This window comes from Schistocerca cancellata, chromosome 11 (genome assembly GCF_023864275.1).
Source record: "Schistocerca cancellata isolate TAMUIC-IGC-003103 chromosome 11, iqSchCanc2.1, whole genome shotgun sequence".
Classification (NCBI taxonomy): domain Eukaryota; kingdom Metazoa; phylum Arthropoda; class Insecta; order Orthoptera; family Acrididae; genus Schistocerca; species Schistocerca cancellata.
This window is the reverse complement of record NC_064636.1, coordinates 141,602,044-141,625,470: the sequence shown is the minus strand read 5'-3', so window position 1 is coordinate 141,625,470 and position 23,427 is coordinate 141,602,044. Positions and strand designations below refer to the sequence as shown.

The following is a 23,427-nucleotide window of genomic DNA, read 5'->3' as shown; positions in this document are numbered from 1 at the left end:
TCCCACGCTCAATCCACCCACTTCACTTTCGACGTCAACATTTTATGAGTCTTTCACATCGCTTGACACTTTATATAAGAACCTCTTCTGTGCACACTGGACATGTATCTCTTCCCTCTCTGTAACCACCAGGTATTCGCTTCAGTGTAGCACTGTTGTCACAGGAAACGTCTTTTGAAACTTAGTTATCGTAGTGCGTTTCGTTTTCGACATCCCCGCTGCTCGTTCCGTCATTTTTATTAAACGTCGTAGACTCAGGTGACGAAAGTTAGGAAATAACGACACGCACATATACAGATGCCGACAGTATGGCAAACTGTATAATTAACATCGGCAGTCACATCTACATTTGAATTAACGTAACGGCAAGTCGCTCATTAGAATCTCACCAATAGTTGGAAGCACTTGCTCGATTCGTGGGCCAAAGTAGAGAATTTTATGTATTTTACTATTCGTAATAGCGTGACCTCTACGAATCTGCCTGATGTTCCGTGTGCAGTGTTGTCCAGTATGTGGTGTAACTCTTGCTGCCAATGTGAGGCTGCAATTAAAGGCGGCAACTATTTGCGTACTGGAGATAGATAAGAATACTCGGCGTGAGAAAGCAACTGAAGACACATTCTGACTGACCGACTTGTGTGCCAGTAATGTGAGTATGGTGGAGTACAGGCTGGTGTATCATAGCACCACACACGCTAGCAGCATACAGTTTGCAGTAATGGGGTAATGTAGTGGGCTGGTTCGAACAAGGAACGTTAATGCAGCTGCATGATGTGGTAGACAACCAATAATATTGCGCCATTCGTGTCTTCAAAGAGATTGAGTGCTGACGTTTTGAAATGCAGGCGGTCGTGATAGATGTCGGCTGTGTTCTTGTAAGTTGCTTGCGTGTGTTGCACCCGTGAGGGAGACAATCTTGGGAGAGACAAGTGGTGCTTAGTAATAGTGGAGTGTTTTTCAGTTGTTACTCAGCTTTTGCAAAAAACTGACTGTGAAGTATTTTACAGACTGAATCGTCAAAGGAAAGGTTTCCTCGCATTAGTTTACAGGTATCTCTCGTCGTTGCAGTTGTCACGGTGTTACCGGAGTTGTCATATGCAGCACAAAATGATATGTAGAAATAAATGAACAAAGGATTGATCTTTTGTATTCTTTATTTGAAAGACCAACACATATGATGTAACTGATTGTGCTTCCTCAATGCCGTATGTCAGCGTTGTGTCAGCATATCCACCAGCTGCTGCTTTCCCCTCTGCCTGGCGAGGTCCAGGGGGGTCCTGCCATCCTCATCCCGGGCCCCCCTGTCCGCCCCCGACAGGAGGAGCTCAGCCGCCGCCTCTGCCTCGCCCCTCTCTGCCGCCCTGTGCAGCGGCGTCCGCCCCCACCGATCCCTGGCGTTGGGGTCAGCAGAGGCGCCGACCAGCAGCCGCACCACACCAGCGTGGCCCCACATTGCAGCCCAGTGCAGGGGCGTCCTCTGCTCCAGGCTGGTCCTGGCGTCGACCTCCGCGCCGGCGCCGACGAGGCAGCTGGCCGCCGCCACGTGACCCCCGAGTGCTGCCAGGTGCAGGGCGGTCCAGGTGCTCCCCCACAACCCCACCACCCTCGCCCCCACGTCCGCCCCCGCCGCCAGCAACTCGCTCAGCTGCTCCGCCGCGCCCTGCTTGGCCGCCTCTATCAGCCTCCTCCCCCTCTCCTCTTGAGAGAGGCTCCTGCACAAAACAACGACACTCTCTCACTCTACTACACAGACAGACAGACACACACACACACACACACACACACACACACACACACACAGCGAGTGAAAGAAACCGTCACAGACGCCACACTGCGAGCAGCCCTCAATACACTTCTGCCCAGCCACGAGTTACAAATCTAGAACTCTTCCCTCTACGATACAGATCAACCAGCCTATCGCAGAACATACATACCATTATCCCATAATTGAAATCTGAAGCCATTTCCCGTTAAAAATTGGTGCACTGCATCTCATTGCCAGCTGTTTCAACTTTTTCTCCTAATTCACTCCGAGGAGTCACCTCCTGTGACCTCAGCATCCTGTTGGTAGCCGATGGTTGACCTTCAGAGAAACACACCTCTAATGCTACGTTGTCTTTACAGCAACCCCTTCCGACACTCGGGAAGAAAACATAGGTAACTAATGGCATCTCTAAGTACAGATATACAACTTCCTCGTCTGTTAACAAAACGTAGGTCGCAACACGGACAATATTAGCGAAAGCGAGAGCGGTGAATAATGGATCCATTGCTGGGTTTATGTATTACTCTATACCAATGTTGTCTTCATCAAAATATTTTCCACTACATGTCAATACATTTATTCCAGTGTTTGTTCCGCTGTGTGAAACAATTCTGCAAGTTTTGTTGTGATACCCTGTAGTTGTCTCAGCGGTGCATTTTAAATCGCATCTGCGTATGAAAGAGACAGCCCTTTACGGTTCGTCGTAATTTTTAGGAACAAAATTTCACATCGGGTGATGGTGCAGCCAAGGGCGTCACCACAGTATGGTATGTAGCGAAACATGCAACAAGACGCAACGAATTCTAAGCAGATGCGTTATCGCAGTGCAGAAATCATCAACTGTTCCGCCACAAATCTAGAGTTTTTTTTTTTTTTTTGATTGCGTCATGCCGCTGGCGTTGAGCTTGTAGGTTTTACTGCTTGCTGACCGTTTCACCTTGTGACAGGAATTTGTGCTGCACCGGACTGTTGAAATCGAAGAAACATTTACACCAGTCGTAAACACTTCCCGTACTAATAGTAGATTCGACAAAGCAAAATCTAATGTCTCTAAAAGCTTGATGACTTTCACTCCGTTCTCATAGCCAAATTTAATACAAACGCGATAATCCGGTTTTACATGAAACAAATAATCGCCGATTCTAGTAACACAGCAATAACCTTTCCAAGACGTGACCACAGACTAAATATCCCATTTACCTGGTGGAGACATAAATTTCAGACATGTTTACCTACACAACGATAAAAAAAGTCTTGCGAATCTCAGTTATAAGAAACGCAAAATGGCGAGTTCCCCGTTACTTTTGAGCGCTACTCGTGTCGCAAGAGTTGTCGCGTTTCAGAGCGCCCCATCGAAGAAAAGGCTCAAATTCTCCAGTACAGCTACACTATGTTTTGTTTAAAAACCGTGTCGGACGGAATGTATGCGCCAATTGTGGACGAAGTTGTACACGAACACGCATTCACACGAACAGGCATCCGCTTTTATATTTCTAACGGATACGGGAACGCTGACATTAGATTCCTGTTGCCGTGTTGGTGCAATTTACTCCGCAATGTCGTGTTTTTCTGGACGGGGCAGTCGCTGAGCTGGGAGTGAGCGCCGCCAGGCTGTGTGGCCAGACTGGGTCGCCGGGACAGCACTGTGCAGCGGAGAGGGCGCACGACTTGACGGACACACTGTACCGCGTCCAGGGCAGAGGGCGGCCAGGGCAGGCTGCGCCGTCTGCAGGCGGCCCCCGCGAGCGACGCCCCCTACCGCCTGCCGGCGACTGTCGAACACATTTCAGTATGTGCTCAAAGTATTTAAATAAAGTCTATTCCGTCTACGTACAATTGCGACTAGTTTCTAATTTCGACCTGAGACCAGGTGTTTCACCGTGAGGAAGCAACCGCGTGCCTTCAGGCAGAGACCAGGTCGGATGTTAGGCTGAGCCGACAGCCGTGTCTGCAGACGCAGGCGGCTGCGGCGTGGCGCACGCGAGCTGCAGGGAGGGCCGAGCGTCGGCCGGGCTGCCCCCTGTACTCGGCTGGCTCGCCTGCGAGGGCTGCCGCCGCCTTCTCCGATGGCCGCACGGCCGCAACTGACACACTTCGGCTGCGGAACGGCAGTAGCCGCTACATCATCAGGATATTTTTAATAATGTGGAGCATCCAATACATCGATATTAATTAAAATGTCGATACCGACTCTGGACATCTTGAAAAAAGTGTGTATCGGCGGACAAAATATCGGGACACTCCTGCGTACAAAAATATCGGCTGCACATTGTAAATACACTGCTGGCTTTAGAGTTGTAGAAGTATCGACTTATTATTACATGTTCTGTACATCAACAAGCTAACAGGGTGTGAAACTTCCTGGCAGATTAAAACCGTGTGCCCGACCGAGACTCAAACTCGGGACCTTTGCACCTGGTAGAGCACTTGCCCGCGAAAGGCAAAGGTCCCGAGTTCGAGTCTCGGTCGGGCACACGATTTTAAACTGCCAGGAAGTTTCATATCAGCGGACACTCCGCTGCAGAGTGAAAATGTCATTCTGGTAACAGGGTGTGTACGTCGAAAAGGAAAAAAACTACCCGAAATTTTCCCGGATTCCCCACTTAAAAGTACACTTTCTCCCGGATCAAAATACACTTTCTCTGTGTTAAGCGACACTATACTCTTCCTCCCCACCGTAGAACTCAACAATTCTCTTACTGTTATACCAACCTACAATTTCCCGCCACATTAGAAAACGAAACTAAGCGGGGGAAAAAAAAAGTTTTGCAAGACCTCTGATGTCGTCCATATGTTCCTATTATGGAGGTATAAATTCGAATTCCACCAAACACCGCACGTTACTTTCCTATCCATTGAAATCGAGGTTGCGGTGAGCTTCTGTAAGCCAGCCATAGCTCAAGTCACGTGATCTCGCCAGGTGATCACAGCACGCGACACGCGATGTAGTCAGCCAACAGCAACATCACTCTTAAGTAGCGCCAAGACAGAAATAATAAAAGCTCATGGTTTAAATCAATATACACATCGTTCACATACAATATTGGTCTCAAAGTTTAATAAGCTGCAAGAGAAGCTAAGACTGCACATGTAATATTGATCATCTGTGCGCGTTTTACACTTTAAGACACATCACGCTAAAGTGATTGTAAAACTTTTAGTAACGACCTAAATGTCTCATCTTCTCGGCTCGAATTTCCTCTAAATGGCCCGTCACCGAAGAGTTCATTCTTAAATGAGAGCCAACGCTCTGTGATTTCATAAATTCATCGTACGTTCTCGCACATAGTTCATCTTGCGTAAAAGGAACTTTACGCTGTACGTTTTTGAAACCACCATTCTCAGTATTTTCCCGCGACCTGTTAGAAATATGAGGTTCGTTTCAGCAGTTGACAGAGAGCGCCAGGTGGAAGGAGTCACCGCGCTTGCGCAGCTACGATGACGCAGGAGGCCCTCATGTTCGTACGTGTGAAACTCTGAAAGATCTTACATCATGTCTCAACAAGACATCACAGGATTACTTTAAGAGCATCCGGATTCCGTGCACCACACTAAAATGCACAATTCGGCTTAAAGTGCACATTCCTAAGTCGAGATTCCGATGTAAATTTCCTTGCAGCACCAGCACTGCATTACATCATGTTTGCTTCTTTATTATGGTATAATACCATAAGTGCACTCGATGCGCACCGAACAGTTGAAACTAGGCAATAGTGTGAAATTAAACACTTTGTTTCAAATAAATTGACTGCCTCAGCGCGAAAGATTAATAGAAGCCACTTCCCTTTAGCGAAAAATAACTTCATTCTTCTGCAAGGCGATTAATGGTTGACTGTCAAAGGTGGAAATAAAATCTGAAACTGACAACATATTTTAGCCTTCCTTAATTATGCGAACGTATTTTAATTCATTTGACACCTCCCGGTCACAAAAATCCGTTTTGTTTTAATTTAACCCGAGAGCAATATACGAAGAGGAAACAGTGAAACCGCTGGACGTATACACAGGCCACGTGGAGGCGACCCACCCGCCCACCACAGCTCGGGCCGCCCTGTGCACCAGCCCCGGATCCACCGCATTTCCCAAGGGCGGCGACGTCAGACGGCGGCTCCCAGCCACACTTCTGTGACCACAACAGGGAGGAGGGACTGCTCACACGCCACTCAACTGCGCATGCGCGAGAGGCAGCCCGCAACTGTTCAAACGAATCCAATTCAAACAGTTGTCACGTCACGCTCATCGGTGGCAATTTGTTGTTATCGAGCACTGCATTGTCTTCCTACAGCCTTCGACATACTTTGCTGTTGGCAGAAGCTTGTATGAACACTGTGTTTTGTTGTTGTATGTGGCGCATTTCCTTCGCAACTAAAGTTTTATTTTCGTTTCTTTTCTGTCGTTCATGTTTTGTTGCTGTAGTATTATTCTGCAGTAGCGGGATACAGTTTTATCCTGTGTTAGAAGATTAGTTCTTACCATCCAAAATCACAAAAATTTAACTCAAAACTAAAACAATGAAAATTTCGTGCAATTCTAAACAATTCCCGGGTTTTTCCCCGTTTCCTCACAGATCAAAAAATTTCCGGGTTTTTCGCGGATCTCCCGGTGGTCCCGGGTCGTATACACCCTGAGCTAGCAGCCTGCCTATCCCCTTTACAGCGAGAGTTCAAAGTAAAACGTTGGACGTTCAGGCACACCGATAAACACTTTGCTAAAAATGGTAACTGCACGCAGGTGGCACAACGAAAGGCATGTGATGGGTCCATGGTCCGCTTTAGTCACACATCGGGTTTGTCCGGAACACTTCATGCTGGCTTCCCTGTTCTTTCATTTCTATAAAGGCCAGGGACCTACCAGCTGCAGCGTCGAAATTCTGCGGCCAAGTTAAAGCCTGCTTTTTCCGTTGGCAGCGCTGCCCGCCGATTACGTCAGCATTTCGCCTCACACGTCTCCGCCCACGGCTTGTCATTTACATTTTTGTTCTTCATTTTCAGCAACTGTTTTTCAAGAATTTTGATGTGCAAAAATAGCACACTAGTTCCGTTGAAAATTATTTTATAAAGAAATTGGTGTTTTGGTTGTTCACAGCGTAAATCTTGTCATTCCATTCAACCCCCCCTTCCCCCCCAACCACGGTGCAAACGGTATTTTTGTTCTCTTCCACAAATACTTGATTCACACACTCAAAGGGCAAGATTGGACGTGATGAAAGCTCAGAAAGTAGTAAGATTATTACACACTTGATGGTAAGAATCATGTCCCAATACAATTTGAAAAAAAGACAGCTTCAAATATTTATCGAAAATTGTGAAGAAATATAACATAAAATAAAAGTATCACAGTCGATATTGCCGTTTTGATATCGACATACTGATATACCGACAGAAAATGATGGCCGATGTACATCAATATTTTTTGGAGAAGATATTGATGTATCTACACTTCATCACCATCCTTGAGCTGGAGGCATGGGACATTCCATTTTGGAAATTGTTACATACCAAATTTCAGGTATTGTCTGTCAGCACAGAGAACGCGGTGCCCGACTGCCTTCACTTTGCGACCGAGTGCAGCGGCGTTTGCGAAGAGTCGTCAGTGCTGACAGACAAGCAACACTGCGTGAAATAACCGCAGAAAGCTACGTGGGACATTACGGCGAACGTATGCGTTGGGGCTGCGCTGCGAAATTTGGCGCTAATGCGTTACGGCAGCAGATTTCTGACGCGAGTGCCTTTGCGAACAGTGCGGCACCGCCTGCATCGCCTCACTGGGGTCCGTGGCTGGAGACTAGGCGCCTGGAGAACTGTGGAGTTCAGGTGGTGAGGGCTGGCGGTGGGGTTCGGCTGCGAGGCGGACCCGGCGAAGCCCCGGAGGCGAGATGTCGACGAGGCACTGTGGCTCGGCAGTGGCGAGGGCTGCGTCTGTACGGAATGGACTGGGTCCTCTCGTCGAACTGAACCCAACACTGACTGGGAATGAGTTGAGGTCGGCCACTTTGGGGGCACGTGGAGTAACTCAAGGACCTCGAGTTCCCGAACGACGACGGAATGTTTGTGGATGGCAGCGCGCCCTGTCACCGGGCGACAAGTATTTGCGACTGGTTTGAGTAACGATCTGGACAACTCGAGCGAATGATTTAGCCGCCCAACTCGCCCGATATGAACCTCACCGACTATTTACGGACATAAGTGAGAGATCTGTTGGTGCACAAAATCCTGCACCGGCTGCACTTTCCCCGTCATGGAGCGCTGTAGGGGCAGCACGGCTCACTATCTGTGCAGGCGACCTATGACGACTTGCTGGGCCCGCGCCATCTCCAGCTGCTACGCTACGTCGAGCAAAGGGGTGCCCGCCACGTTACCAGGAGGTATCCCACGACGTTTGTCACGCCAGTGTGTTGTCACTGACGATATTGCCTCGCCTGTGCTTTTAAGACTAGCGACGCAACGTTCCTTCTGACACGCGTGCACGTGCGAGGAAGAAGGCACTGTAGTGGCTGCAGCTGTTGTGAAGAGCTTGAAATGTACTCACAGACGCGAATACGGACAGCCGTCAGCTGTGTGAGGAACGGAAGGCAATGAAGATTTGTGCCGGACAAGGACTCTGCCCCGGATCTCTTTCTTTGCGCGAGCGCTCACCTTAACCACTTCTGCTATCCGTGCACGACTCACGGCCAGGCCCGAACTCCCAAATGTCGTTGTTACTCCATCACAGTCTGTATGTGTGTACACGCATGTGGTGTGCATACTGTAAGACCTTCGGTACACACACCGTCAGATTATTTGACTTGTCGCTCTAACGAAGTAGGCGAGTGTCAGCAATATGTCTCGTGGTCTTATAGTGGCGCGTTTATCTTCTGCCTTTAGGTCAGACGATAGAAATGCCACTTGCACGCTTAGAGTAGCAGATTGACGGTGACCAACTTTAAAGAGAACTTGATTAATTTTCACACATTTATTGAAATAATAAAAATCATAGACATTACGTAACTTGATTCTGGATGCTGTTTACAACTGACAATCTGATGTTCCTATGGTCTTGGTACGTTAATCTTATTCTCACATATCTCTGATACCTGACAAAGTGTCTATTCATTTATCTTCATGGCTATGTACAGAAATATGATAAACCTTATTAGGCGCAGACTGAAACTTGACTACAGACTGATGCCGACTGACTAATCGGAGGTCTGTACACTCGTTATAATACCTCGCGCGTTCAGGTATCATTGTGCGAGTGTGATCCACGAGGAGAAAAGGTTCTGTGTTAGCAGCAATCTCATTGGCTGCGTTACACGTTAATACGCGGATCGGCGGAAGCAGAATTTGGTCCGTCTCTAAGGCAGCGCCATCTCGTAGTGCTGAGACGGACGAGCGCTGCGCCTGCGCTGTTGTGCTTAGCGGGGCGCGCTCTAGTGGGGAAGTTGTGTACGCGCTGACTACGCGGAACTATGTACACAGCAACACATCAATCACCGTGCAGGGGAGGATACTCTGATTGAAAGCCATTGTCAGGTACTGGAGGATGGAGACGATAATTCCTTGCCTGTGTTGTTGATTGTATCTTCTTAACAGCTGTTGTTGTCACTGTGCCTCTTCCTTCGGACGTGCGTTCGTGTGCAGAGGACCTCTACATTATTTTTCTTAAGAGGTCGGGAGACTGCAGCTAGAAGAACGACAGAAATCGGCTGTCGGCATATATGCTGTCCAGGGAGCAGTCCGATCGGTGAAGGTGTCAGGGCTTGGTTGCACCATCACTTTCTCCCAGTGGGGCAGGGAGCCAACTCCAGAGACTTACTGGAACGTCAAACAACAGCGACCAGCAGCAGTGTACCACATTGCTTCAGAACTGTGGTGTCAGTTAATGGGAATACAGTGTTTGCAGTTGCTCACTGGATTTGCTGCCTTATTTCACTGATGCACCAAATATTCCTGACTCCAAACCTGAACGCTTTGTCACTGAAACTCGCCTGCAGCACCAGTGAGGGGCAGGCAGGACCCGGCCTGACGTCGCCACACTGACAGCTGCACCCACCAGCCTACAAAATGCAAGTGGCCGCTCACGCCGCGTTAAACCCTGGCCACGCCCTGCCACTGGGACGATCCAGTTTCCGATAAGGCTCTAATTACTCTCATTAGTTTTACCCTCGACAATAATAGTAGTGTAAAATCCAGTAGTAGCTGTGAGTAGCTTTCACTATTGGTGTGTAAGCTGAGCTTCACTCCTGTGCAGTCAGCATTGTTATTGCGTGGTGCTATTTTGCCAGTTGCCCACAGTGATACTGTACACAGCGTGAAGAGGCTGTTCCCTGTGTAAGAAGTTAATGTATCTGAAGTTCGCACATATATGGAGCTATGCAGGCACGAGTGGCACACGGTCAGGCTGTGTTTCCGTCAATGGCAGCTGACAATCGCTATATATCCGACAAACGTGTCAATATATGAAAATAAACCGTCGTTATAATATAGTGAACTAGGAGAAAAAAACCAAATCAGTTAAGGCAGCCTGGTAGGGTTCTGGGCGGTGCAACACCGAGACGTTATCACAGACGGTTTCGGTGGACAGAACGATGCAACCCTCGCTTCGCTAATAGAATAACGAAACTGGATTGTAACAGTAGGAGGCCGGTGGTTCGATCACAAGTAGGTCCACACGCTGTACATGTCTACAGCTCAGCACGATATGTAACCGAGCCACGAAATCCGTGAATCTCCGTATAGGGGGAGCAATGTGTTTTCTAAACTCAGTGCATATATTTGAGCTACAGCATTTATTTTGCACCTACTTTCCCACTTGAAACTTAGGACACTCCTCTATTCTATTGCGACTTGCTGCATTCTGCTCTGATCACTTTCAAATGGCATGCTGAATAGTCGCAATGTTGCTAGTCCTAGTCCTGTGCAGATGTTATTCTGGTACATCAAGCATCTTCTTCAAGTCCAAAAACAGCTATGTCAGTTGAGCCTCAGTGAAGCCATCTTGTAAACCTTTCAGTTGGCTGCAAGGCATACTTTTTCAGAAAGCTGACTATGTATGTCCACTAACATCGGTCGCTGATTTCGAACAAGCGAGATGAATATTAGGAAGTTGTTAGGGAAAAAACTGCTCTGCGCTGACTGGAGATACTTTGCTCGAGACGCGTGGCAGATCCCACCAGCTGCAGGGCGTGGTTTAAAGTGGGCGGGGTGTGCAGTGCTGCACACGCCTCCACCCTGCCACGCCCACAGCAGAGCTGACCTCGTTTGCCGCCTTTCGTCGACGGGCACCGCAGCCGCCACCCCACCTGAGCCTGCCTTCACCCCTGACTCCAACTTTCATTGTGGCTGATGTTTTCTGAATTTCTTCATTTCTAAACGCTACTACCAGAGCTTTAATTTGCATTAAGATCATCAATGGCTGCTACGTACGAAAGTTGTTGATGCAGCTCTCCATGCTACTCTATCCTGTGTAAGGTTCTTCATCTCCCAGTCCCTACTGCAACCTACATCCCCTTGAATCTGCTTAGTGTACTCATCTCTTGGTCTCCCTCTTCGATATTTACCCTCCGCGGTGCCCTCCAGTACTGAACTGGTGATCACTTGAGGCCTCAGAATATGCCCTACAATACGAAAGTATCCATCTTGGAAAGTCATCTCAAGCAAATTCGAATAATATTTGAGGACACGCACGAAACAAGCCTTATCAACACCCTCTGCTGTTAACAGCCGGTTTTGAGCCCTCTTACTTCTAATTCTGCTTACTCTTACTTTATCAATGGTTTTTTTTTTCTTTTGGGACTGTGCATACACCTGTATACGCAACGATTCATTAATGCATCCTCTAGGTTACGTGAATGCCGATGCACTGAAACCCTGGCTTCACAACCATTTCCCTCACGAATAATTTGTAACATGCATAAAGACCATCGAAAGTGGCAACTACACTAAACACACCGTTAAGCAAGGAAATAACTTTTCCTGATAACTGTAACCTGGGCGCCATCTAACATTTCAAAAACTATATGAAATTCGAATTCTTCGTTAGTATAACGTTTGGTTGACACGGCAGTAAGTGTTGGCGTGAGGGTACAAGTCGCGGACTTGCAGCGGCGCCACTCACCGCAGGCGGGAGACGGCGGCGCTGTCAGGCGGCGGGGGAGATCGGCGGGCTGCGGGGGCGGCGGGGGCGGCGGGGTCGGCGGGGTCGGCGGTGGCGGCGGTGGTGGTCCGGCTGGGCGGCCGGGCGGCGGGGGCGGCGGGGACGGCGGGGGCGGCGGCAGGGGGCCGGCTGCTGCCGCTGGGCGGCCGGGCGGCGGGGGCGGCCGGCGCGCTGGAAAACAAGAGGCGCGGCTGGAGGCGGCGGACACCGAACTGGACACGAGAGCCCGGCTGCAGGGGCCAGCAGCTCTGCCTCACTCACACAACACCTGTCGGGCACAACCTGACAAGCAGTTCAAGTCGGCTGGCTTGTGAGGTTGGTTGAAACCTAATGTGTGGAAGCTCAATGATGTCACTGAAGACAGAGAGAGAGAGAGAGAGAGAGAGAGAGAGAGAGAGAGAAGGGGGGGGGGAGGAGATAGGATATAATCTGGTAACTCGGGGTACCAACTTACATACAGGACTTGTTTGATAGGTTGATATTTTGATGAACAGTGGATAACTACCATGCAATACCTTTGAGGCCTGAGGGAATGAAGAAGGCGATGTCCAGGAACTACAACAGCTATACTGCAAATGTTACAATGAGTAGTTTCGAAATTTGCTTTTCAGTAACGCAGACAAAATCATACAGGCATGTAATGTCTCCATAATTCGATTTCTTGAAAGGACAGCAAGGGTTATGTGTTTCTGACTCAAACATTATCTTCCGTTTTAAACTGGACAAGAGAGATTGAGATTGAGAAGATTACACTACAGGCTGCTGTTACAAGAAAAAGTGGGTCAGGCAGTACAGGCAACATGGCCTCACAGGCAAAGTATACAACTTGTCAAGTAACCTGTAGAGTATTGCATACACATTCCAAAAGATTTGAAAAACAAAGGAGACAGCCTTGTATGAAGCATACGTATCTGAGAGACAGAGACTAACGAATAGGATCCAAGCGACACATCAGTACTGACATTGTAGAAGATGCTTCAGACTCAAATAGATCCATAGGCAACGTAATCTGGCGTATCCGAGTAGGAGCAAACTGGTGCGTTCCACTGGACGGCCTCCGGCAGCGCCAGAGACGATTACAGACGTGACAGGAGGGCAGAGATTTGTCGCCTGCTCCTCCAGCATCCAGTACAGTGAGGTAACCAGTACCTGTGTGTTTCCTAGGAGGAAAGGCATGGCACATATTGCAGGTGATGGCTGAACAGAGACGAGAACACAATGTGACTGTAAGGCCCACCACTGTGTGTGACCATGCTGTCGTGCTGACTGGGTTGTTCTCTTGTCGTTCACTCACAATGTGCATGAGGAGCCCCTGTGCTCACAGCACCTTCTGTACTGGACGGCTGTAAAAAAATTTGTAAATTTTAGGAAAGATGTTACGGGATCTAACTGCTGAGGTCATCCGTCCCTACGCTTACGCACTACTTTAACTTAAACTGACTTACACTAAGGACAACACACACACACCTATGCCGAAGGGAGGACTCGAACCTCCAACAGGAAGGGGGTGAGGGGGGAGCCCCGCAGACCGTGACAATGTGCCTCAGACCGCACTGCTACCCTGCGTGGCGCCTGGACGTATGACTGAGAATCATTACCCTGCTGTTTGGAGCCCGTCGTCTAGAGGTATCGTCGTCCTCTATCCTGGGCTCGAATCCCGCCATCCACATTGTGAATAAAAATTATCAGCATTGGCAGCCGAAGGCTCCCGGCATAAAAGGTCACCCTCATTCAGCCAACAGCCTTGTCAAAGTGGGTGGAGGGGATCACGGAGGCTCAGGGCTCTGCCTTGCCGTTTAGGTTAGTGGAAGATTCAGCAATCATGAGTGGCATGAGAAGGAAATGGAAACCACTTCATTAAAGGTACGCAAAGAGTACCAACAGAACATGCGGCCTGTAACTGAACACGTATCACGATGATCCTGCCAAGAGCTTCCAGACTAGTGTCCATTCGGATACCTGGGAAGAGACTGCCAAGAGTGACATGACCTGACAAAAGGATTGAATAACCAACCAAGGGATGACATTATACGAGTCCAGACGTGGAATGTGAGGAGTTAGAATGTGGTTGGAAAGCTAGAAAATAATACACTACTCCCCATTAAAATTGCTACACCAAGAAGAAATGCAAATGATAAACGTGTATGCATTGGACAAATATATTATATTAGAAAAGAGACGTGATTACATTTTCAAGCAGTTTGAGTGCATAGATCGTGAGAAATCAGTACCCAGAACAAACACCTCTGGCCGTAGTAACAGCCTTGATATGCCTATGCATTGAGTCAAACAGAGCTTGGATGGCGTGTACAGCTTCAACACAATACCACAGTTCATCAGGAGTAGTGACTGGCGTATTGTGACGAGCCAGTTGCTCTGCCACCATTGACCAGACGTTTTCAATTGGTGAGAGATGTGCTGGCCAGGGCAGCAGTCGAACATTTTCTGTATCCAGAAAGGCCCGTACAGGACCTGCGACATGCCGTCGTGCATTATCCTGCTGAAATGTAGGGTTTCGCAAGGATCGAATGAAGGGTAGAGCCACGGGTCGTAACACATCTGAAATGTAACGTCCACTGTTAAAAGTGCCGTCAACGCGAACAAGAGGTGACCGAGACGTGTAACCAATGGCACCCCATACCATAGCGCTGGGTGATACGCCAGTATGGCGATAACGAATACACGCTTCCAATGTGCGTTCACCGTGATGTCGCCAATGACATTTTGCCATTTTTGCACCCAGTTTTGTCATTCAGTACACCATCGCAGGCGCTCCTGTCTGTGATGCAGCGTCAAGGGTAACCGTAGCCACGATCTCCGAGCTGATAGCCCATGCTGCTGCAAACCTCGTCGAACTGTTCGTACAGATTGTTGTTGTCTTGCAAACGTCCCCATCTGTTGACTCAGGGATCGAGACATGGCTGCACGATCCGTTACAGCCATGTGGATAAGATGCCTGTCATCACGTCTGCTAGTGATACGAGGCCGTTGGGATCCAGCACGGCGTTCCGTATTACCCTCCTGAACCCACCGATTCCATATTCTGCTAACAGTCATTGGATCTCGACCAACGCGAGCAGCAATGTCGCCATACGATAAACCGCAATCGCGATAGGCTACAATCCGACCTTTATCAAAGACGGAACCGTGATGGTACGCATTTCTCCTCCTTACACGAGGCATCACAACAATGTTTCACTAGGCAATGCTGGTCAACTGCTGTTTGTGTATGAGAAATCGGTTGGAAACTTTCCTCATGTCAGCATGTTGTAGTTGTCGCCACCGGCGCCAACCTTGCGTGAATGCTCTGAAAAACTAATCATTTAAATATCACAGCATCTTCTTCCTGTCGGTTAAATTTCGTGTCTGTAGCACGTCATCTTCGTGGTGTAGCAATGTTAATGGCCAGTAGCAGAAAAGGAAAATGTTAACGCTCAATCTGCATACGGTGGTGGTCATTCAGGTGAAATGGAAAGAAGGCAAGGACTTCTGGTCAGATGAGAATAGGGTACTATCAACAGCAGCAGAAAATGGCGCAATAGGGGTCGGATTCATTATGAGTAGTTGGGTAGGGCAGACAGTGAGCTACTGTGAACATTTCAATGATAGGGTTCTTGCCAACAGAATCGACAGCGAACCAACACCAGCACCGACAATGATAGTTCAGGTATACATGCCGACATCGCAAGTTGAAGATGAAGATATAGAAAAACCATGTGAGGATACTAAACAGGTAATTCAGTATGTAAAGGAAGATGAAAATCTAATAGTCAGCAAGGGAAACAGAAGAAGAAAGAATTACAGGAGAATATAGACTTGGTATCAGGAAAGAGAGAGGAGAAACACTAGTTGAATTGTACAATACTTTGAGCTAGCAATAGCGAATACTTTGTTTAGGAATCACAAGAAGAGGAGGTACATTTGGGAAAGGATGTGAGATGTGGGGAGATTTCAGTTACATAGCATCATCGTCACGTAGAGATACTGGAATTAGATACTGAACTGTAAGGCATACCCAGAAGCAGATACAGATGCAGATCACAATTTAGTAGTGATGAAGAGTAGCCTGAATTTTAAGAGACTAGCAAGGAAGAATTAGTGTGCAAAGAAGTGGGATATAGTAGTACTAAGGAACGAAGAGTGCTTTAAGTTCTCTGAGACTATAGATACTGTGATAATGAACAGGTCAGCAGGTACATGGTTGAACACAACAATTACAGAAGCTAGAAAGAAAAACATAGCTACAAAGAAGCTAACTGTAAAGAAGCCATGGGTAACCGAAGAAATGCTTCAGTTCATGAAAGTAGGAAGTACATAAATGTTCAGGGAAATTCAGGAATACAGATGTACTACTCACTTAAGAATGAAATAAATAGGAAGTGTGTAGAAGTTAAGGCAATATAGCTCCAGGAAAAGGTGAAGAAATCAGAAAAGAAATGATTGTTGGAAGTACTGGCTCAGCATAACAGGAAAGTCAGAACAAACTTTGGTGAAATTAAAAGCAAAGGGGGTAACATTAAGAGTGGAACCGGAATTCCACTGTTAAATGCAGAGGAGATAGCAGACAGATGGAAAGAATACACTGAATGCTTGTATGACGTGAAAGACTTGGCTGATGACGTAATAGAAGAAGAAACAGTAGTCGACATGGAAGAGATAGGTGATTCAGTATTAGAATCAGAATTTAAAAGAGCTATGGAAAATTCAGTATCAAATAAGGCAGAAGGGATGAATAACATTGCATCGGAATTTCTAATATCATTGGAGAAGTGGGAACAAAATAACTATTCACGTTCGAATGTGGAATGTACGAGTCTGGTGATACACCATCTGACTATCAGAAAAAGATCAAGACAAGTATCAGAATTATTGCAACATCAGCTTAACAGCACATGCATCCAAGTTACTGACAAGAATAATATACCGGGTGATCAAAAAGTCAATATAAATTTAAAAAACTGAATAAATCACGGAATAATGAAGATAGAGATGTACAAATTGACACACAGGCTTGGAATGACATGGTGTTTTTTAGAACCAAAAATATACAAAAGTTCAGAAAATGTCCGACAGATGACGCTTCATCTGGTCAGAATAGCAATAATTAGCATAAAGTAAGACAAAGCAAAGATGATGTTCTTTACAGGAAATGCCCAATATGTCCACCATCATTCCTCAGCAATACCTCTAGTCAAGGAATAATGTTGTGAACAGCAGTGTAAAGCATTTCCGGAGCTATGGTGAGGCATTGTCGTCGGATGTGGTCTTTCAGTATCCCTAGGGATGTCGGTAGATCATTATACACTTATGACTTCAAGTAACCCCAAAGCCAATAATCGCACGGTCTGAGGTCTGGGGACCTGGAAGGCCAAGCATGACGAAAGTGGTGGTTGAGCACATGATCGTCACCAAACGACATGCGCAAGTGATCTTTCAAGCGTCTTTGTTTTTTTGTTCTAATAAAACACGATGTCATTCCAAGCATGTGTGTCAATTTTTACCTCTCTATCTACATTATTCCGTGGTTTATTAAGTTTTCAAATTTATACTGACTGTTTGACCAGCTGGTACATAAGACTGGAACACGATATTGAAGTTCTGTTAGTTGTCGGTTCAGGAAAGTTAAAGGCATCAGAGGGACAATTTTGATATGCTGTTGATAATGGAAGCACGACTGAAGAAAAATCAAGCCACGTTCATAGGATTTGCCGACCTGGAAAAAGCATTCGACAGTGTCAAATTGAGCAAGATGTACGAAACTCTGAGAAAATTAGGGGTAAGCTTTGGGAAAGACAGGAGAGATACAATATTTACAACAACGAAGAGGGAACAATAAGACTGGGAAACGAATAACGAAGTGCTCGGATTAAAATGTGTGTAAAAGAGGGATGTAGTCTTTCTCTCGTACTGTTGAGTCTACACGTCGAGGAAGCAATCAGGATGAAACGGCATTAATGATAAGAACTGCTGATGAGATTGCTTTCCTCAATGACAGTGGGGAAGAATTACAGGGAATGGAATGAAGAAGCGAATGAATACGGAATATGGTTTGAGATGAAATTGAATAAAAACGAAAGTAATGGGAAGTAGCAGAAATGAGAACAGCGAGAAACCTAACATCAGGGTTGATGGTCACAAAGTAATTGAAGTTAAGGAGCTCTGCTAACTAGGCAGCAAAATAACAGATGGAGGAAGGAGAACGTCAAAAGCGGAGTAGCACAGGTAAAAATGGGATTTCTGGTTGAGAGAAGTCTACTAGTATCAAAGATGGGCGTTAAAGTGAGGAAGAAATTTGCGAGAATGTACGTTTGAGCACAGCACTGTATAGGAGTGAACATGGGCTGTGGGGAAACTGGAGCAGGAGAGAATGGAAGTATCTGAGATGTTACACTGGGCGTGTCTCTGATTCCTTTAACTGACGTAACTGCTGACAAAAAGAGTTCAATGTGGAGCTGTAATAAACCAGTCGTGACAAGACAATTACGGCATCGTGAGCTGTCACCGAATGGCATTCCGTGCATAGGTACTGTACAGCACTGATACATCCGAGGTGAGACGCTGACAAATATTTTAGTGATTGGCGACTCCATGTTGTCCTGTGCACCACGACCAGGTAACAGGTATACTTGAAAAAAGAGACAGCATTGGTCGTATATTTTTCTATTGCAAAATCGATTTTCTGTCACTGAGTGACCATCTTCAGTGCTATATTGTATAACAAATTGGGATGCACTGTTGTTACTAGGCTTACTCATAGAGTCTATGTGATTGCCGTAAGCCTAGTAACAACAGTGCATCCCAATTTGTTATACAATATAGCACTGAAGATGGTCACTCAGTGACAGAAAATCGATTTTGCAATAGAAAAATATACGACCAATGCTGTCTCTTTTTTCAAGTATAAATATTTTAGTCTGAGAAATACACACACACACGCACACACACACGTATGTTACTGGTAGACACAGAACAACATCCTGCCCCGTGCTCACCTGGGTTCTGCTGGTGGCTCACCGAGCAGCCGACTGACTTCGACGATGTCTTTCGGGTACTGCAGCACGGCGTCTGCCCAGCCCTGCGTCACCATTACTTTGTGTGTTTGAGACCTTATGAAGTGGATGGCGGCCGCAGTTAGGCTGGGGCACGAGTGCCTCACCGCCAGCACAGCTGCAGCCGCCGCCGTCTCCACCTCCAGCTGCGCCAGCACCTGCTGTTCGCAGGCGGCCTTCAAGGCGGACAGGCCGTATCTGTCGGCAGCCGCCAGCAGCTCCGGGGCCGTGCCGGTCAGCTGGGGGGCCTGCAGGGTGTACACGTAAGACAATAGATGCCTCAGCACCGGACCCTCCACGTCCGCCATTCTGACCTCGCCGCAGCTGGCCTCCAGCGTGTCGTGCTGGAACATGGCTCGGAACACGGGGCTCCTGGCGGCCAGGACCGCGCGGTGCGCCGCCAGCCGCGTCCCTCCCGCCACCAGCGTCACGACCGCGCCCTCGCCCGCGTCCAGCAGGGCGCCCAGGTCCACGGCCGCCATCCTCTGAACCTCAGCAGCTGCCGACATGGCGGAAGGTCCTGAAACACGGCGCCACCGAGCCCGCCTTACACGGCGCCCTCCACACTCGTACGACGCACGAGCCTACTCGCGCCGCACGTGACGAGCTGCACATCTCCGACAACACGGCTTTCCGGACTTACCGTCTCGCCGCAGCACCCTGATTTTGGACGCGTCCTCAGGAGCGGTGCAGACCTCACTTGCCTAACTTCTTTCTGCAGAAATGGAGATAGTAACCGTCCCAATCTCTCCAGTTATTTACGACAAGAATTATATTTGACTCCAGAAATCTGTATTCTTCCGCGGCTAGCAGCTAGTTGCGCACGTCTCTTAGGAGCTCCCTCGCACAGTGCACTGAACTTCTGCTACTAAAGTCGGGGGTGACTTGACGGCGAACACTGCCACGGGGTAACTGTCGGACTCGGACTGCGATCCTTCTCGACCTTTCGGACGCATTCCGACAAGACGACACCTAACCGAGAATTGGTCAGCTGTGCAGCGACTCACAGCGAATGTGTCTGTCAGTTAGCTGAGACATGAGCTATCGTTTTGTAACTGATGTCACACACTCACAATGTAAATGATGGTATTCGTAACAGCAGCGTTTTCATTTACCTTATTTCTCAGTTACACTTTCTGATTCTAGGAGACCACATATTTAATTGCATTTCAAATTCGGTGTTTATAACCTCTACTTTAGATACTGACACAATTCACCTAAACCAGGGGACAAATAGCTGCCCATTATTTATTGCAGTTACCTTAACACCACTAGTTCTTCCTCTTCCCCCACTCAAATTCGATCGAGTCACAATGTCGACCCATACTCTCATACAGTAAACTAAGCAGCTCATGTCTCACTATTCCCCTTACTAACATCACAGATCAAATCTCGGTAACTTATACGTTGTCACTGATGTATTTAACACTGACTGTCTGCGACGTCAGAGCCTCACTGTCTTATATTGTGAGCCACACATCTTGTGGTTACGCTTTTCCCCTCATGCTATGTCAGTACTAGCGATCATTATTTCTCAACACCTCCTCCTCCTCCTCTTCTTCTTTTTCTTCTTCTTCTTCTTACAGTTAATCTCACTACAATGGTCAGTTACCTAACGGAGGAGAGACACTTGTGGATCCTGTCTATTGACTGTGTACACTTTGTTCTGTGTGTGTGTGTGTTCGCACTCTCGCTCCTTCTGTACCGTATTTTGTGCAGTGGAAATCGTGAACCGACCCAGCATTAGCGTAAACGAGTGTGGGAAACCGCCTGAAAACCTCACTCAGGCGGGCGGCTGCACCACCCACGGTCGGTAATCCGTTGTGCGGAATTTCCACTTCACCTCCCTGCCGCCAAGCAAGCGCGCTATACGTCACACTTACAGGGGTGGGCGATCCTACTTCCTCCACATATGTTCTCATAATCTTTCACAGCCTGTACGGTGTCCTCTGCAGACTCTCCCCCACTTGGCAAGTCACACTCCCTACATCACTCACTGCTGTCTGTTCTGAGCATTCACCAGTGACTGGTGTGAAGTAGCGCGTATTCGCTTATTCGAAACGGCTATCACAGAGTTCAAGACGAAAATAGGTCACTGCACAGTGTCAAAATGTGCCATACTGCTAGAATGACCAGTGCATTACAACTGTACTTGCTCAAGAGCCATAAACATATTTCCTGTTTTATATTCGTGTCTATTTCTGTTATGACTTTACACACACACACACACACACACACACACACACACTGTGAGTACCTTTTTTTTCCTTTTCCACAGTAATGCCCAAATCTCTGCACTCAACACAGACTGCCATAATTCGCTCGAGAATATAATCTCATACCTCTATGACATAACGAAGTGAAAAACAATAATGAAGCTGTAGCAATGTAATACAGCCTCGGAACTACCACATGTTCCTCCCCCGTTCATTTGCCACGAAATGAGTGAAGCTACCAGTCCAGAAAACTCGTTACCGGGGTTGCCTGACACACACGCTTCGGGAATCCCTTCGAAACTGCTTTCATCTGCTAAAAATTTTATCATTCCAAGTCCAAAGATTATTCATTTGTGTCGTGGTAAAAATTGGTAAACCAACAAACTTCTTTTACTCGTAACGTGACATCATTTATACACTCCTGGAAATTTAAATAAGAACACCGTGAATTCATTGTCCCAGGAAGGGGAAACTTTATTGACACATTCCTGGGGTCAGATACATCACATGATCACACTGACAGAACCACAGGCACATAGACACAGGCAACAGAGCATGCACAATGTCGGAACTAGTACAGTGTATATCCACCTTTCGCAGCAATGCAGGCTGCTATTCTCCCATGGAGACGGTCGTAGAGATGCTGGATGTAGTCCTGTGGAACGGCTTGCCATGCCATTTCCACCTGGCGCCTCAGTTGGACCAGCGTTCGTGCTGGACGTGCAGACCGCGTGAGACGACGCTTCATCCAGTCCCAAACATGCTCAATGGGGGACAGATCCGGAGATCTTGCTGGCCAGGGTAGTTGACTTACACCTTCTAGAGCACGTTGGGTGGCACGGGATACATGCGGACGTGCATTGTCCTGTCGGAACAGCAAGTTCCCTTGCCGGTCTAGGAATGGTAGAACGATGGGTTCGATGACGGTTTGGATGTACCGTGCACTATTCAGTGTCCCCTCGACGATCACCAGTGGTGTACGGCCAGTGTAGGAGATCGCTCCCCACACCATGATGCCGGGTGTTGGCCCTGTGTGCCTCGGTCGAATGCAGTCCTGATTGTGGCGCTCACCTTCACGGCGCCAAACACGCATACGACCATCATTGGCACCAAGGCAGAAGCGACTCTCATCGCTGAAGACGACACGTCTCCATTCGTCCCTCCATTCACGCCTGTCGCGACACCACTGGAGGCGGGCTGCACGATGTTGGGGCGTGAGCGGAAGACGGCCTAACGGTGTGCGGGACCGTAGCCCAGCTTCATGGAGACGGTTGCGAATGGTCCTCGCCGATACCCCAGCAGCAACAGTGTCCCTAATTTGCTGGGAAGTGGCGGTGCGGTCCCCTACGGCACTGCGTAGGATCCTACGGTCTTGGCGTGCATCCGTGCGTCGCTGCGGTCCGGTCCCAGGTCGACGGGCACGTGCACCTTCCGCCGACCACTGGCGACAACATCGATGTACTGTGGAGACCTCACGCCCCACGTGTTGAGCAATTCGGCGGTACGTCCACCCGGCCTCCCGCATGCCCACTATACGCCCTCGCTCAAAGTCCGTCAACTGCACATACGGTTCACGTCCACGCTGTCGCGGCATGCTACCAGTGTTAAAGACTGCGATGGAGCTCCGTATGCCACGGCAAACTGGCTGACACTGACGGCGGCGGTGCACAAATGCTGCGCAGCTAGCGCCATTCGACGGCCAACACCGCGGTTCCTGGTGTGTCCGCTGTGCCGTGCGTGTGATCATTGCTTGTACAGCCCTCTCGCAGTGTCCGGAGCAAGTATGGTGGGTCTGACACCCCGGTGTCAATGCGTTCTTTTTTCCATTTCCAGGAGTGTATTTAAATCCAGACTGGTGGCACCTCTAACTGAGGATGATTTTATTCCTCCTTATCGCAAAAGTTCCTTTGATCTGTGAAGCCTGATCAGAAGCAATATACATGTAAAGCAGAAATCAGTTCCATCACGAGATGTCTCAGAGTATACATGACTGAACTGTAAAGGAAGACGCCTCTCCCATTGCACGAAACCTTCACGTTTAATCAACTACTCTACAGAGTTCCAGATATTTTCGTCACAAAAACATCTCTACATCCACGTCTACATGGATACTCTGCAAATCACATTCAAGTGCCTGGCAGAGGGTTCATCGAACCACCTTCAAAATTCTCTATTATTCCAATCTCGTATAGCGTATGAGCTCTGATTTCCCTTATTTTTTCGTGGTATTCGTTTCTCCTTATGTAGCTCGATGTCAACAAAA

The 23,427-nt window shown here is 47.9% G+C and overlaps 1 protein-coding gene across 1 annotated transcript; it reads right to left on the bottom strand.

The window, feature by feature from the left end:
• Positions 1-1,210: 1,210 nt before the first annotated feature.
• Positions 1,211-19,457, bottom strand: LOC126108356 (ankyrin repeat domain-containing protein 65-like). Its single transcript, XM_049913570.1, has 3 exons — positions 18,892-19,457; positions 3,316-3,537; positions 1,211-1,712 (listed from the first exon to the last, which is right to left on the bottom strand). The coding sequence occupies exons 1-3, from the start codon at positions 19,455-19,457 to the stop codon at positions 1,211-1,213; spliced, it is 1,290 nt and encodes a 429-aa protein (XP_049769527.1).
• Positions 19,458-23,427: the final 3,970 nt, after the last annotated feature.

Coding starts and splice junctions, on each gene's coding strand:
- LOC126108356 (XM_049913570.1), bottom strand. CDS start 19,457: ATGTCGGCAGCTGCTGAGGTTCAGAGGATGGCGGCCGTGGACCTGGGC. Junction 3,538..18,891: donor GAGCCACCAGCAGAACCCAG/GTGAGCACGGGG, acceptor TGTGTTCGACAG/TCGCCGGCAGGCGGTAGGGG. Junction 1,713..3,315: donor GAAAAACACGACATTGCGGA/GTAAATTGCACC, acceptor TGTTTTGTGCAG/GAGCCTCTCTCAAGAGGAGA.